Source organism: Dioscorea cayenensis, chromosome 15 (genome assembly GCF_009730915.1).
Source record: "Dioscorea cayenensis subsp. rotundata cultivar TDr96_F1 chromosome 15, TDr96_F1_v2_PseudoChromosome.rev07_lg8_w22 25.fasta, whole genome shotgun sequence".
NCBI classification, from domain to species: domain Eukaryota; kingdom Viridiplantae; phylum Streptophyta; class Magnoliopsida; order Dioscoreales; family Dioscoreaceae; genus Dioscorea; species Dioscorea cayenensis.
The window spans coordinates 309,938-327,903 of NC_052485.1; the positions used below are offsets into that span (position 1 = coordinate 309,938).

At 34.9% G+C, this 17,966-nt stretch overlaps 1 protein-coding gene across 1 annotated transcript in view; it reads left to right on the forward strand.

Annotated features, from left to right (window-relative positions):
• The window catches only part of LOC120277152 (calcium-transporting ATPase 4, endoplasmic reticulum-type-like), an 8,431-nt gene extending 1,836 nt beyond the window's left edge, over positions 1 to 6,595 (forward strand). The window contains exon 3 of the mRNA XM_039283904.1: positions 6,575 to 6,595. Coding sequence (XP_039139838.1) covers positions 6,575 to 6,595 — 21 coding nt within the window. The remainder of the gene's footprint in view (positions 1 to 6,574) is intronic.
• Positions 6,596 to 17,966: the final 11,371 nt, after the last annotated feature.

A 17,966-nucleotide genomic window follows, 5' to 3' on the forward strand; every position in this document is an offset into this window, starting at 1 on the left:
TGTAGTGGTGCGCACTTGTCGCTTCAATGCTATCGTTGAGATGGATTAATTCTCAGTGGATGGTAAGCCTTGAAGCTATATTTGTGTGCCACCTTGATCAAACTCCATCCAGAGAGCTTTGTAGTCAAATATAATTTGACTAAGTTCAGACAGCCAATGGACTCCCAAAATGACATCCATGCCGAAGATGTGCAATAAGAGCAGATCAATCAAAAATTCAGACTCACCTATTTATAATTGCACTCGAAGGGTTTCTCCACCATAGTGTAAAACATCCCTATTGCCTACCTTAACATGGATGTGAGTTGATGGTTAGATGGGTAAGCCAAGGTGAGTTGCCTAACGTGATTGGATGATGTTGTTTATAGAACCTCCATCGATGAGGACGAGGATGAGGATGAGGATGAGGTGGCTTCGCCACGTTACACTTATCGAGTTTAGCCATGCCCATGACATCATGAAGTTATTGTGGTTTTAATAGATACAATTCGCGCTGGACGTCATCGCGCAACCCAGAGAGCAAGAAGTCCATTAAAATGGTAAGGCTAAGACCGGTAACGCACATCAAAAGGCATTCAAATTCAGTGAGATAAGCTGCTATTGTGGAGGCTTGTTTGAGCTTAAATAATTGGGCTTTGTGACTAACAAATGAAGAAGGACCAAAGCGGAGCTCGGCTTGATGGGCAAAAGCTTCCCAAGTGGATAACTGATGAGTGGAAGATAACCAATGGTACCACTGTAAGGCATTACTAGTCATGTAAAAGGCTCCAATATCCATCTTCTGGTCTGGTGGAATATGGTGATATGTAAAGAAATGTTTGATTTGGAAAAGCCAAGAGAGGATGTGCTCGCTGACAAATAGTAGCACTTCCAACTTTGGCATATGAGTGACGGTCAGTTGATTCGACGACTGGGACCCATGAAGCCTAGAGTAAGGTTGTAGGGTCAAGTCCTGAGAGACGGGCGGAGCCGGTAGGAGTAGAGGAAGGGGTACCCCTTTCAAGTTTTGTCAACTTGACCATCAAATCTGTCATCACGGATTACTGAAGTGCTAAGGATTTCTGCATTGTTTCGACGAGCTCGGCTTGCTGATGGAGAGAAAGGAACAGATAGTGTGCATTTTAGGCGTCATAGAGTTTTGCTGGTCGGTGAGGATAGCCATCTACTCTTCCATGGCACGCGAAGCAGTGTCTACCATGTATGGGGAGAGGGTCAATAAAAGCCCTAATTTTCCATGGCGCTGGATAAATTTGAGAAAAGAAGGGTTGAGACGGGATAGGTAAGAGGAATTAGAAAAGATAGAGAGTGGAGATAATTTTTTTTTTTGCATTGCCTTTTCATTCATAATATAGCTATAAAGCCTTTCAAACAACAGCATTGCCATTCGGCAACTGGACTCCACTAACTCATACAGAACTACATTAATTAGCACAAACTTCTCCACTAACATACAACACTACCTCATTGGACCAAATCATGCCACTACTAATACCGATGCTCCCCAAACTTCTATATCACAATCCCTGCTACTGTTTAACCCATGACAAAGTCCTTGAACATTGTGACATGTGTCAATGTCCAGTTGATCCGTTCAGATCTTCTCTTTAGATGAGATTTCGTGCCTTCAACATTGTTTTCCATCTTTTTGCTTGCCATATTAACCCTGTTGACTTGGTCAAATGGTACAATTTGCATGAGAGATTAACCAAAGAGAGAATTATAAAACCATGAAGTTATATAAAAATGCACCTCAAGTATTTTCCCCCCCAAAAAATATTTACTTGAGGTTGGAAATTAAAGTTTCCTCTTTTTTTCCCGAAATTGGTATATATATGATCTATCATCATATGAGTAAGCTTGAGATAATGATGGAGTTAAAGAGAAGATACATGAGATCGAATGGAAAAGAAGCAAAGATCTAAGAAGAGGACGTGAACAATAGCAAGTGATAAAAAAGGAGAAACTATATATATATATATATATATATATATATATAATCACACCAATAAGTGGATGATTGAGGTGAAAAAGGCACAAAGTTTTGACAATTCTCTCAAGTAAAACCATCACACACTTGCCATAACTATATATCAGAATTTTCTGATTTTCATCTATATATTTTGAGAATTCATATAACATAAATATGAAATATAAATTCAAAAAATATACTATATGTTTATGTCAATAATTTGATGCAACTATTGGAAAAATCTTTCTAATTGAATTAGGATTAAGAAAAATCGTTCTAATCTAATTAGCGTTATCAATTACTAATAATTGATATTTAATCAACAATTAATCGATCACATGAACACATGAATATATATGATGAATTACGGTTACCTCACATAAAATCCTCCAATGCACACGAGGTGCTCTTGAACTTTTCACCCTAGATCCAAAAGAACTCATGGCTTCTTTTGCTTCAAGCAACTAATGTGAATATTAGGGTTTTCTTGTAGCCGTCTTTCGATAACAATAATTGTTAGTTAAAACCTTAATATAATATCAAAACCACTCGGAATCTTTACATCTTTAGCAAATTAGTGTATACTAATTTAAATAATCACAATCATGCCCATCAATAAATTGCAATTTAATCCAAAGATTAAAGATATTCATATGTGGGACCAATATAATATTTTATATAAAGTCCCTCTATTAATAAATATTCCATATAAGTGTAAGTGTGTATGATTAGGCCACCAATGGCACTGTCGATTCTCACATATATATATATATATATATATATTTTATACCATTGGACATAAAAAAAAATTAAAAAAAACATTTATAAATAGGTATATTTTATATAACAAAGTACTTTCAAAAAATTAACCAATGTGTTCATATATAGTTGACACCATCAATAAATATAATTTATAGATAAGATATATTAACACCCTCATGTAGTAAGGGCTTTTTCTAATGGAATAACTCTCTGCCTCTATGATATTGTTTGGTCTAAGAGTTTTGTAGTAGTCCACTTTAATATTTGTCAACTACGAATACCCATAGTGGTACTAAGAGTCTCCATTCTAATGACTGAGACATACAACTCTATCATATATAGTAGTACAGCATGTGACAACCAATGATGAATACAAAATTATATTTTAATCAAAGGTTGTGAACCATTTTGGCTTGCAAGGAACATAGATAATTGTGTCTCGTTTTAATAATTCTATTATTAATTTCAATTCTATATAATGCAACCTTAGAATAAAATATATAATCAAACATGAATAATGCAATACCTATAATTATGCATGCAAGAAGATAAAACTATTTTATTATTAAATAATGACTATAATCAGCTATGTAGCCATGCTAGGTTTTCAACAACAACCACTGCACTTGCTTGTCCCTTGATAATCCCATTGTGGGGTGGTGCTTATTGCCTTTGTAAAAAAATAATAATAATAAAAATAATTCGATGCTAAAATGTCCCTCTCATCCTAAAATGTAGGTCTCCTCTATGTTCCATTTGATATCGATAGTTTTTCTTGAATTAGTTGTGATTTTTCCTTGTCAATTGTTATACATATGGTTGAATGTTGAAATTGTGGTGTACTAGTCATTGAACATATACGTATGCACAACTACACATTGCGCAAATTGTTAAGTCTCTTTGTTCATCAATATATAATCAATATAATTAGGAGATAAGTATCATTTTATGGAGAATGAAAATAGGATTAGCAAAACAAACTATACTTTCTTGCTAATGAACAAAAAATGAACAAACAAAAAAGATTGGGCTTTTTCTTAATATAACCCTCTTTTTTTTAATTATCAAAATAACTTAATGTGAATTTTATTCACTAATATAGATTTAAAATATCACATCAAACCAAGTCATCACCTACTTGATAAGTGGATCTTTTAAAAATAGTAATACTAACATATTGGCTTTTCCTCATGGACACCTTTTAAAAAGGAAGTCAAAAAGTAAAATATTTGTGTGTTTTCAAACAATTTTTAAGTTATTATTAATTTTTCAAAAGTTATACTTCTTTTCAACCTCATTTTCATTGGAAATTATGTTGTTGTTGTTGTTGTTGTTGTTGTTGTTGTTGTTATTATTATTACATCTATTTAGATTTAAAGCATTTTTTATAAATAATGATATTCAACGTTTATATAATTTTTTAAAACCACAAATATATTAAAAAATTATTATTATTATTATTATTATTATTAAAAATACAAATTGTTTTGCATGTTTTTAAAACCTATTTGTGGTTTAAATTATTTAAAATTATTTGTTTTAGCAACCTGTGCATGGACTAAAGATGGTTCACCTGTAGGACAACAAGACGCAAGCCAACCAAAGTTTAGACGTCGATGTATGCACATGGATAAAAACCCTGATCCTTATATGCATAATTTTATGCTCTTTATGTAAATTACTCGGACATTATAGAACTACTTGTTCCACACGAGGTAGAAATATGTAATGTAAACAATGTAATGGATGTATTTGACTGTTTTTAGTTTGTACTTGAATGCAATTATTGTTATTTAAATTACAAAAAAGTTATTCAACCATAATAATAATAATAATAATAATAATAATAATAATAATAATAATAATAATAATAATAATAATAATAATAATAATAATAATAATTGTTATTTTAATATAATTACCATTTTTAAAAAATAAAATTTTAAAAATAATAATAACTTAAAAAGATTAAAAAAGTTTGACTTTTGTGATTATTTAAAAGGATAATTATGTTAATAATAATAATGATAATTTTTAAAATTGGCATAAAAACCAAGATGTATCAATAATAATAATAATAATAATAATAATAATAATTATTATAATAATTATTATTATTATTATTATTATTATTATTATTATTTTAACATATTTTTCCAAACAAAGTGTGACTGAAAAAATATCACTTTTTAAAAATTTATAATAACTTAAAAATTGTTTAAAAAGACAAACAATATTTTATTTGTGTGATTTTTAGAAAAAGAATGGTGTACACGAAAAAAACCGATGTTTTAGTATTTTTAAAAGTTCCACTCATTGTGAAGGTGATAACTAGGTTTGATATGATATTTTGAAACCATGTTGGTGAATAAATCCTACATGACGTTGTTTTGACAATTAAAATAAAAAAAAAAGATGGTTATATTAAAAAAACCCCAAATAGGTTTCTTTGCACATACTCGTTAAATTATTTTTTTTTTTATAAGAAGCTCCCTAATGTTTTCATAATTTTAAATTACATTTTATAATTTTCAACCTTGTGCAATTCCCTTCCCTCAAATTAATAACATTTCAAATAGATGGGGAAAATTTCCAGAATATGCGTGTTATTTGAAAATTTAACAAAATAGAATAAATAATTGTTAGATTTTTCACTTTAGAGGACAATACGTTTGTAAGAGCCTTATTTTATTTTATTATTTTTCAAGGCTTAATTTGGACTGTTGTGATCATTTATATGCTAGGTTAAGCGAACCCATGTATAATTAATATGAGTTAAGTGGTTCAAATTAACATCATGGAAGCTTTTTTGTGAGGCGAGATTTCAAGGAGTAACATGTAATATCAAGTTAGGGAAAATTTTGCAATAAAGGAAGTTTTCCTGGTTGCAAATGCAAAAAATTCAAGTAGGAAACAAGATGCACAATTGCCATTTTTTTAATTGTCCCTTATGTCCTTTGTTGTGTTTTTGATTAAGATTGCTAACTAAATAAAATTTTGTTTTTGGCTTTTTGCGGCACATTAAGGGACTAAGTTCAATATAAAAAGCCCTAAGGTTATGATAAAATGCATTTGTTGATGGAGATAAACTATGGAGTGTAAAATGCATTGGAATGAATCTATTAGTGCAACTACACTATAATTGGCATGATTTGACCGCAAATCAAGAAAACATGGCAAGACAGGTGACATGACAAGGAGTCTTGGATTGGAGGCAAATATCTTGAAGATCTTGGTGAAGCTATTTTTGGTAATGTGTTACAACTTGAAGACAATATCATATAAGACCATATTTAGGTAATTTGATTAAAAACTAAATATAGATGGAGCTTAATTGAACAAATACCTATCAATGGTATGAATGAAGACTATTGAAGGCATGATTTGAAGAAACCTTAATAGGTATGATTAAAGACTATTAAGGGTATGACTAAAAATAGGCATGATTGATAGGCATGATTGAGATGACTAATTGAAGATCTTTCTTGGGACTATTTGAATGCAAAACGTGGGTGAATTGAAGATCAAGTTTGGTAAGTTTCATGAAGACACACAAGGATGTGCGCCCCTTGCTAGGAGACTGCGTGGCGAGGAACTGAGGAGGTAGGCTAGTTGCCGCTAGTGGGATCGGGAGATCGGGCTGCACTGACTCAAACTAAGCATGACCAGTAGGTTGATGGGTCTTGAGATTATTTGCAACATAACCAGAACTCAGTCAAATTAGCAGTTGATAAGAGCCTAAGTGTATATATTTGTACATAGGTTTTGTATAGTTTTACATGCTATTTTGGATGAATTGATGCCCATTTGTTTTGGCCTAAATTGGTTATATTCTTGTTACAGGCATCAGAGAAGTTAAAATGATAGGAAGAGAACTATAGCAGTACTGTAGCGAGGAAGTTGGGTTTTACATAAATCAGGATATAAACCTCACGAGCCCTGTGCACTCGCATGACGCCTGTGAGACCCACTGAAGAATTCGGAGCCAATTATCATAGATGAAAAACTGAAGCAAAGTTACTGTAGTTAATACACTGTAGCTGGTTACTGTAGCAGAGCACTACAGTAGCGACCTGGTTTTTGCAAGCAGAAAGGCAGTGAGTTGCACGGGCACTGTGCAGCCTGCACAGTGCCCGTGCGGCTTGTGGCAGAAGTCTGTTAAGAAAAAGATAGGGCTTGCTTTCGAGGCATCTTTTTCTACACATCTTGGAGGCTCTTGGCGGAGGTGACTTCACCGGAGCTATTTGAGGCCGAATCTTAAGATCTAGAGAGGGAAAATTGAGGGTAGAAACATTATTGGGCAAGATTTTCATCGATTCAAAGCTTGGAAACGATGAGGGAAGCCGCCCCCATTGCGGTGTCCGTTGGAAGACATCCGTGCTATTTCTCCTTCTCTCCTTATTCTCATTATTTGAGAGATTTTTTCTATGCATTTATTAGTTGTTTTCCTGAACTTATCATGTGTAGTTTCATGTATGGAAGGCTAAAGCCCAAGGTCACCGGATGTCGGTGAACCTTGGGGTGAACTTGTGTTGTTGAATGTTTTGATTTGCTTAATGTATGTGGTTTGTTCATGGTTTAAGCTTGGTGCACTTTGATGTGTTGATTTCGCATAAGAACTCTGTATTTCAACTTCTAGGTTGTACTCGGCGCATGACCATCACCCTTGTGCTAGGCACACCTTGCTTAATGGGGATTCATGTATGAACACGCCGTGACCATCGGGTGTTTCATACCCCTCCAACCATTAGGGCTGGACCTAGGTTGAGTATCGGCCCTAATTTCGAGAATTCCCTCTATGTATTGCGATCGTAGAAGGATTTGGCCGGAAGAGATTCAAGTCAATACTCGTATGGGATTAGGGATTATCACCGTGACCATTGGGATAATCTATTTTTGGACTTCTCTTGTTCTAAACTACCACATGTGTAGCATTTCTAGCATTCTTCTAACCCTTAGTAACCCCACGGGGATTCACATCCATGACCACCCTCATCCCTTGATTTAAACATTCTCACTCGTCGTATTCACATTTACTTACTTACGTTTTATTCTTACTAGTAGTTATCACTCTCAAGTGAATTGGTAGGTTAGACAGATGAGTAAAAGAGGAAGTAAGGGTAGCTCCTTGGGCCCAGGGAATACGACCCTCTCGTGCTCATATGAGAGGTATTACTTGACGACCCCATGCACTTGCGGGATGCTCATCACCAGTTAGGCCCATGATGCAATTCATGTTACAATAGGAGTTACGACAGCTAATTTTAGAAGGTTTTTAATTTAGTAGCCGCGAAGATTCTAAAAGAGATATGTGCTATATTTGGGACATTGAGACATCTATATAATCTACCTTGCTCTGAGATTGGGTACGTCTCTTAAAAGCGAGAGTGTGTGAGCACTAGATAATCTAGAGAGGGTAATGATTTTAATTATTGGGGAGAGTGAGTGACAAGTGTTGTTACTCATTTATTTTCACCTCTTTTAGTGGATCATTTATCTCAGGGCTTGGCCCCCCAGACGTAAGCGAATGGATGCCGAACTGGATTACCAATCTTCTGTGTCTCTTTCTTGTTTGGTTTATGTGTGTTTACTATGAGTGTTTGAGTGTTCTCTAAATCATAAACCACATCGGCAGAACTAATAAGTGGTATCAGAGCCTTGTTTACCGTGTTCTCTTTGGTTTTAAAGTTAGCAAGGTCCTAACAAGTTCCATTGATGGCCGGAAAAGAAGGAGCTTCCGTCACACGATCACCATTGCTAAATGGATCTAATTACCCATATTGGAAGGCACATATATAAGATTTCATCAAATCCATTGATGAGAGTGCATGGATTGCCATAGAAGAAGGATAGTCTCCTCCTACTCTAGTTGCTGATGATAAGAAATAGATCATAAAGAAAAAAAGTAACTGGAGTACTGAAAAATGCAAAAAGCAATGCCGATGGGAAGGCTCTTAATGCAATCTTTGGAGGAGTTGATAAGAACCAGTTCAAATATTTTGCAATATGCGAGTGTGCCAAAGAAGCTTGGGAGATTCTTCAAACTATCCATGAAGGCACAAACTTGGTAAGAACTTCTAAACTTCAAATGCTAACAACTATGTTCGAGAATCTCAGGATGGGAGAAGATGAGATGATAGCCATATTGAATGCCAAGTTGATGTACATTACAAATCAAGCTTTCCAACTCAGCAAGAAGTATTCTGATAAAAAGCTAGTCCGAAAGACTCTTAGATCTCTACTAAGAAAGTTTGATGGAAAAGTCTCAGTAATAGAAGAAGCTAGAGACATCACGACTATGAGACTTGACGAGTTGATGGGATCGCTGTAAGAATATGAGATGAATCTCAATCCTAAAAGGAAAGTAGAAGATATAGCTTTGAAGGTAGAAGCAACAAAGAAATAAAAGCTACAACAAGCCATTGTAACAGATGATGAAGACAAAGGAGATAGGGAAATTGTCTTTATGTCATGAAAACTACACAACATGATCAGAAAATACAAAACAAAAGGCAAAAGATTCCAGAGAAAAGATCCCCTTGGTGAAGTAAAAGAAAGAAGTTTGAAGATCATCAAAAAGTAAAGTCAAGTGTAGAGAATGTGGAGGATTTGGATATTACTAAGCCGAGTGTGCTAACACTCTCAAGAAAAAAGAAAAGTCACTCAATGATAGATGGAGTGATGATTCAGATGGTAGCATGGAAGAAGATGATGAAAAAAGTTTGAGCAACCATCATACATCTTTTCTTGTTGTGATGAATGGACTAGCAAAACTTTAACAGTACAAAGTCCGTTGTAGAATATGTTGCAATATCAATTGCAACATCCACTGAAACTGACAGTGAGTATGATAAGGTAATAGAAAAAGATCTTTACACAGGTTATAAACTTATGATGAACAAATTTAATGAGATGATGTTGCAAAATAAACCATTGGAGGAAGAGTTGAGTGTATGTAAAGAAAAGTTATGCTGTGCTAAGAAAACCTTGGACTCCATGAACAAGGGTAAAGCCGAGCTTGACGAGATTATATTGGTTGGGAGACTGAGCAAAGCCCGACAAGGTATTGGGTATGTTGGGAAAACTTCAAGTATCAAGACAGAAAGTTCAAGAGTTGTGTTTGTCAAGTCAAGTCTCAGCAAAACAATGAAAAGAAGCAAGTCAAAGTAAGGGAAGAACAAAGAAGAGAAGTGTCTACATATTTTCATTGTGAAGAGTTTGGCCACATAAGACCCAAGTGAGTAAAATTGAAAGAAGACTTGAAGAGTGGAAGAGTAGTTGGACATGAATAGGCAATTATCAAAAGAAAAATAAGAGGGAAGACTATTGTAATCAAGAAATTATGGATCCGAAAAGATGACGTGCCAAGAGGAGATAAAGAGTTCTCCAGTTCAAATCAGAAGATGGTAGAAATGATGATTAATTAAAGGGTTGCAACACCATGTTAGACTCAGTCATGTGTTGACCGAAGACCTTATGAGTCAACAAGCAAAACACTACAACGAGTGAAAATCTTTTGATATCTTTCAAAGATTAAAAAAAAGGGAAAATAAATTTAAGGAATTAAAAAAAATTCAAAAAAAGGAGGGAATTTTTTTTGAGAAGTATTATTTTTTTGAAAATATGAAAGGTTGCTTTGAAAGTTATAACTAATTAAAAAGGGCAAAAAACCCTAAATTCTGATTTATTTCTATTTTTTTTCAAAAGATCACTCACGAAAAAAGGAGGAGACGAAGAAGGTCTCATTGGAGAAAAAGATGAGAACAAAAAGGATAGCCCGCCGTGCTCCTACAACCCCACAAGAGATTGTTGCTCAAATTGAAGAAGATAAATTGACAGGAACCAACTCTGGAGGAAGCCTATTAGGAGGAGAGGAATTAGAAGATATCTTGAAAGCGATCATCCCCTATGCTTCTCCTCATGATGTTGATACATCTCACAAAGTAGTGGAAGCAGGAACATCTTCAAAGATTGTGCCCGCGAGTGTCAAAGACAGAGATGATCTTCTTAGATGGGTACAAGAGTCATTTATAAGAGCCTACATCCATATATTTGAAAAAGATGAACAGGATAATTCTACACCAGGTTCAAAGAAAGGGAGTTCAGATAAACACAGGCTGAAGGAGAGGATACGCCAGAAGAAGAAACTGCTATAGTAGATGCTGATAAAACTCGTTCAAGTTCAAAGAGTTCTTTAGAAGCATTAACTCAAGTCCTAAAGAAGAGGGTGCTGCTATTTTAAGTGAAGTTCTAAGTGATATTCACCGACATGCTGAGCCACCTATAGATACAAAACATGTTGCAGCACCAGTTGCAACATCTCTTGCAACATCAGATAGTTCGCATAGCTCTGAAAATATTCTTTTCAAAGATCATATTTCCAAGATTACTAGACAAAGCAAGGTAGTGTCAGGAAAGATTTCCCAGAAGAAAAAGACTGTAAAGAAGAATAAAAGGAAGTTGGTCTCTGATCTAGAAGTTGAAGTCTCCCCGAGGCTCAAAAGGAAATGTACTGAAGCTGCAAAACAGGGGAAGAAAATTATATCAAGTTCTAAAAATGGCAAGAAAAAGAAGGCAAGTGAGTGTTCTGAAGACAGCGATGAAGACAAGTTCCTAAATAAAGCATCTAAGAAGTTTGAATCTGTTGCAGAGAGTGGAATTATAGTTGAAAGGGTGATAGATGCGGCTGCCTTCGAAAAAGTATGGTCTGACTGAGTTGCTTAAAGAAAGACGCTTATACAAATCTATAACGTTTGTTGAATGCTATTGCTTGGCTCTAGTTTAAGAATTCTACAGTAATCTATAACCATCTGACAAAGGCATCTCTAGAGTATACATTCGAGGGAAGTGGATCCCTTTTAGTCCATCTAGCCTGAACAAATTTCTGGAGTTCAAATCTGAAGTAAAAGGAAAACTATAAAGAAGGGCTTGAGCTGAATGAGGACGTTTTAAAAGAAATCACTGGAGGAAGAATCGAGTGATGGGGAGAAGAGTCAAGACTTCCAACTTCCATCCTCACAGCTAAGTATAATGTTTTGTTTAAGCTTGGTGTTCTTAATTGCCTACATGCTCCACATAATTCAAGCATAGTGAAGGAGCTCGGGCTATTATTGTTTGCTGTTGGGACTGGGAAGAAGTTCAATCTGGGAAGGCTAATCTTGTAGAACATTATTAAAGAAGCAGATTGTACAAGCTCCTCAACATCACTTGGGTATCCTACTTTGCTATCGCAGTATTTGTTGCAACATGGAGTACAACTCATGAAGGAAGAATTAGTCATAGTAGTGAAGAAGCTAAAGATCTCTCAAAAACTGTTTAGCCCAGGTAATTAAGAAAATTGATTTACCTATAGGAAGGATGTCATCACCACCAATGCATAAAGATGCAAAAGAGGCGAATTTGCTGGTTGAAGGAGAATATGAAAAGATCTTAAAAGAACAACTACAAGATGTGGAGAGGTGGCAACGATCACTTTCTGCAGAATTTTTAATCATTGCCCGACAAAAGCAGAAGATCTTATCTCACCTCAAAATTCTTAAGAAGAAGAAGGAAGGAGCTACTGGCCACGAGTCAGGGGGAGATGATAACCAGGAGACCAGAAGATAGGGGGAGTTGCAGCAAAAGTTGTACAAAGACATGCAACATCTGGAGGAGATTTTGGCATAAATTGTGTCACAAAAGGGGAGAGAACTTTGATGCTAGCACCTGACCGTTTAATTTTTGAAGTTGTTAGGCCTGTCATTCTTTTGTTATTTGGTTGAATTAGATAATGTTTATGTTTAACAGTGCTTTATGCTTAATCGTATTTGTCTCACTAGTTTTAGAATGTAATATTCTCTTAGTACTTTGTAAGCAACTAGATGAAGTCTTGTCAGTCTTGGTTTCTGTTCTCCAATTGTTGTTCTAACTGGAAGTTGTAACAGTGTCAGCCTAGTCTGTGTCCCAGTTAATGTTGTAACTAGAAGTTGTAACAGGAGTTAGTCTGGGTACAGAGGCAGTTGTGTCAAATTATGCCAAATGGGGAGATTGTTAGTGCAACTACACTATAATTGGCATGATTCGACACCAAGTCAAGATGACATGGTAACCTTTATGACGTGTCATGAATGATGACATGGTAAGACAAGTGACATGATAAGAAGTCATGGATTGAAGGCAAATATCTTGATGATCTTGGAGAAGCTATTTTTGGTAATGTGTTACGACTTGAAGACAAGATCATATCAAGACCATATTTAGGTGATTTGATTGAAGACTAAATATGGATGGAGCTTAATTGAAGAAATACCTATCAATGGTATGAATGTAGGCTATTGAAGGCATGATTTAAAGAAACCTTAATAGGTATGATTGAAGACTATGAAAGGCATGAACTAAAGATATGCCTATTGTTGGCATGATTAAGATGATTAATTGAAGATCTTTCTTGGGAAGATTTGAAGGCCGAACTTGGGTGAATTGAAGATAAAGTTTGGTAAGTTTCGTGAAGATACACAAGGACCTGCGCCCCTTGTGAGGGATTGCATGGCGAGGAACTGAGGAGATAGGCTAGTTGCCGGTAGTCGGGATCGGGAGATCAGGCTGCATCGACTCAGACTAAGCATGACCGGGAGGTTGATGGGTCTTAAGGTCATTTACAATGTAACCATAACTCAGTAAAGTTAGTAGTCAAGGCCGTGTTGCAATTCATGTTACAACAAGAGTTGCATCAACTAATTTTGGAAGGTTTTTAAATTAGTAGCCGCGGAGATTCTAAAAGAGGTATGTGCTATATTTGGGATGTCGAGCGTCTATATAATCTACCTTGCTCTAAGATTGGGTGTGTCTCTTGAGGAGGAAAGTGTGTGAGCACTGAACATTTCAGAGAGGGTATTGATCTTAATTGTTGGGTAGTGATTTTAATTATTGGGGAAAGTGAGTGACAAGTGTTTGTACTCAGTTATTTTCACCTCTTTTAGTGGATCGTTTATCTCAGGGCTTGGCCCCCCAGACGTAGGCGAATGGATGCCGAACTGGATTACCAATCTTGTGTGTCTCCTTCTTGTTTGGTTTGTATGTGTTTACTATGAGTGTTTGAGTGTTCTCTAAATCACAAACAACATCGGCGGAACTAACAAAATTAATATATTAGTGATCCCACACTAACTTCTAAATGCGAATTCTCATTTTAAACTATATTATGTTAAGGGAATCTGTAGCATAAGAATTGCAATAGATAGTTGAAGTATTAACGTTACATTTGTTTGAGATCTCAATGACGAAGGACGTAGTAAAAAATATTATTTATTGAACTATTATATGATTTTTCTTAAATGTGTTCCTTTTATATAAGCTAATATAGATGTAGACTGATTTATATCTTTTCTTGAATTAGTTATGACACTTCCCTATCTCATCATGTGTTGTGTGGTTGAATGTCTAAATGGTGGCATGTTAATCACCTAACATGCATATATACATATCTCAGCATGTACTCTTTGGGTTGTTATGTGTCTTTCTTTATAATTATATACTCAATCAAATATTAAGCATGGATACATACATACATATATATATATATATATATATATATATATATATATATATATATATATATATATATATATATATATATATATATATATATATATATATATGTAGATGATTAATGGTTCTCTTACTACCTTAAATCTCACTTCTATAAATGATGGTTATCAAAGACTCATCTTTTCATATCATCATCACATCTAGCAGCTGATCAGCGAAGAAAGATGTCTAAGTTTATGGCGGTAGTGCTTGTTTTTGCTTCAACGATCTCTGAAAGTTCCTCCTTCACTTAAGCCAGAGAGCTTATAACCATGAGCCATATTCTTGGAGGAATAGGAGTTAACGATACCCTAGGCCTCCCAATTAATGTCACTGGAGGTTTACATATAAGTATGCTCAATTCAACTACCATCCAAATTGGTGTTCTAGGTAAATAATGTCCTTCAGGTGCTCTTGTATGCTTTGAAAACTGAGAGAGTATTATTCATTTTTGTTTTAATTTACCCTTTGCCACGACTCTCTTGGATTATGATAAAAAAATTAAATGTATTATCCTTTCAAAATGCATATTATAACTAAACTAATGATGAGTTTCAGTAGTCCAATACATCCCGCCTCTATTACTTTTCCAATACATGTTTAGATGTTTGATAATTGTCATATATGCCTTTATTGGCCAAAGATATAAAGTTGGTTAATATCGCTTTTTTATGTCGTTATTTAATTATGATGCAACTCTCTTTCAATGCGTAGATCAATATATGTAAAAAACAAATATCAATTTTTTAATGAGAGAAATCAATTTTTGAATTTGTTTTAAATAGCTTTTTTTCTTTCATCCTTTGATTATTTGAAAAAAAATAAATCATATATATATGTATATATAAGGTGATAGAAATTTTGTATTTGTAAAATATAGGAAAAAGATAAAATTTGTTGCAATTGTCGTAGAAGATAAGAAAAATAATAAAGTTTAATTTCTATAAAATGCAAGATTGATCAAATTTATGTAGAAGATAATAAAATTTATTATACAAAATGTATTCATTTAAAAAACCAAAAACAAAGATAAAATAAAAATATAAAAGATAATCATTTTTCATATTTAGATGGGATCTTAGCTCGTGAATATATATATATATATATATATATATATATATATATATATATATTAACCAAGTGTAAAATCATGACCAGTGACGACATATATGACATGTGTTGAACAACAGCTAAACTTTTATTGGAAAGTAATGGAGGGGAGATGTATTAGATTAGAGCCTATTCTTGATGGCTCTAACTAAAAATAGATTACTCTTTGACTTTCCAATAAAAAATATAATTATTTTTGCATTGTGAAAAACTTACAACTAAAATTGGAATAAATTTTGGTGATTTAATTATTTAATTAATTTTTTATTTTTTTTTGAAATATCATTTAATTTTTTTATCTTTTAAAACAAAAAAATGTTTTTGGTGAGAATAAATGTTCAAATTTAGATTGAATTTTTTTTTCACATTAGAAAAATTATGAAAGGAGCAAATATTCTTTAATTTTTGATTGAAAGCATATATGTTTGATTTTTTTTATATCAAAACAAATTCGAATGGAAATTAATGAATGTTAATTGAAATATATATATATATATATATATATATATATTTATACATATTTGGTCCTTTTGATTTCTAAAACAAATTTTAATGTTAATGAATCTTCAAAATTTTATTTAATTTTTTTTTTAGATTTTAAAATTATGGACGTAGGTTTTTTTTTTTTGTTACAAAATAAGCATGCATTATATGTGAATTGTTTCTTTGAGTTCAGTAGTTAATAAGCTACTGAATAGAGAAATTCAGTATGTTTTATTGATTAAAAATGTGGTTTTTGGATGCTACTAGTTCATATTTTGATAGTAAATGGCAACACCCTTTGCGTGTTGATCGCAAGTGCACGGGTTTGTCAAAGTAATAATACCCAGGTGACAAGATCCCCTTGCTTATATCCCGCAAGTGCACGGGCTTGTCGAAGTAATAGTCCCGGGTGAGCGGGGTCGAATCCACAGGGAGTAGGGAGTGAAAATACTTAATTTGATTCTTAGCTATGTGGAATATCAATAGTGATAAGTGTGAAATTGATTCAATTCTCAACAATAAAAACAACAAGTGAAAGAGCAAAAGTAAGAAGAGGGTAAGGCAATCGATAAAGATGGGGTACTCGGATAATGCTTCACCTAGGATAATCGCTTCAAGTGCAAGAACTCTCTATTATGCTTCCTAATCAATGCAATGGTGGGTCGTGGAAATCCTTACATACATAGTCCCAAATCTAAGGTCAACTATGCCTAACTCTATACATGTCCCGGAGGAGAAATTGAACAATCTCAACACCTCTCACTCGCATAGAGTTGCAATGAACTCTAGGGATTCCAAGTGATAAATCTCTTCCTAAATATAGACCTAACCCTTTGGTCCAGGTGGAAGGTCCCTAGCCACAATTAAGCCCTAGATACTAAGATCCTCTCAACGCTTCACTCCATTGCACGCGCAACAAGGCCCCAGCGGAGGTTCATCCCTTAGACCACTCACTCTATTATGGCCGCAAAGAACTCAAGGAACGGAGGTAGAATCTATCACGCCGGAGGGGAAAGGGGATGTTCTTGTACCTCTCGACTCACCCACTCAACCCTCTCCAACCTAGCTTTGTCTAACGCTCGTGGTGTGTCACTCACTCACAAGGTTACCAACAAGAACTCTCAACCCTAGTGTCACTCTAGGGGAAATGTTCATACAATCAAGCATTCAAGGTTGGAACTCACAATAAACATCAATTTATTGAAAGCATAATAAAAGAAGTTCAATGAAACGAATACATCCTAGGGTTCACAATCATCCAATTACCCACTAGGGGTTTAGCTCTCCATGGAGCTTAATACAATCAAAGAAATCGAATGTAAAAAGCAATGAATCCATAGAGAAACCCCCTCGATGGTCGTGTCGATGGTCTTGTGGAGAGTCCTCTACTCGTCAGTCCAAAGATTCCTTCGTCTCCGTATAGGATAAGCCTCGATCGAAGCTCCCCTACCAACCTTCTTCCTAATGGAATCACGATGTCGGAGCCGTAGAACTTCTCCAAAACCTTGGCCAATACCCCTCGAAACCCTAGCCGAAGTCCTCTCACAAGTTGGGGAAAAGATGGAGAAAAGAATACCAAAATCGAGGCTGAATCGGCTTTAAATAGGGCTGGAATCGGGCAACTCCACGGGCGTGGACGATACACGCGCCCGTGCGGAATCCACACGGGCGTGGATAATTTCCAGACGCCTGTGTGGATTCTCTGTTTCTCTGATTTCTCGGCCGGCTGTGAACAGTGTTGCTACACTAATTACTACAGTGTTGCTACAGTGCTCTGCTACAGTCTTCGGCCTTCTTAACTTCCCAATTCCATACTTTCATCGGGGTAACGCAAACGGGCACACATTCACGTCGTGAATCACTTGCTCTTTCAATGATGTACATGTTGGTGGATCTCTTGTTCTTATATGCATAAATCAGAATGCTCGAAGTGTGACCGCCTTTGTGCCCCTCCAAATGAATGTGCTCACTCGAATCACGAGGAGGTTGGCACACACTCTAGCATCTCACACCGACCTATGTCTTGGCGTTTGAACCTTAGCAAGATCTCCTCCAAAATAGGGGCATTATGATCCAC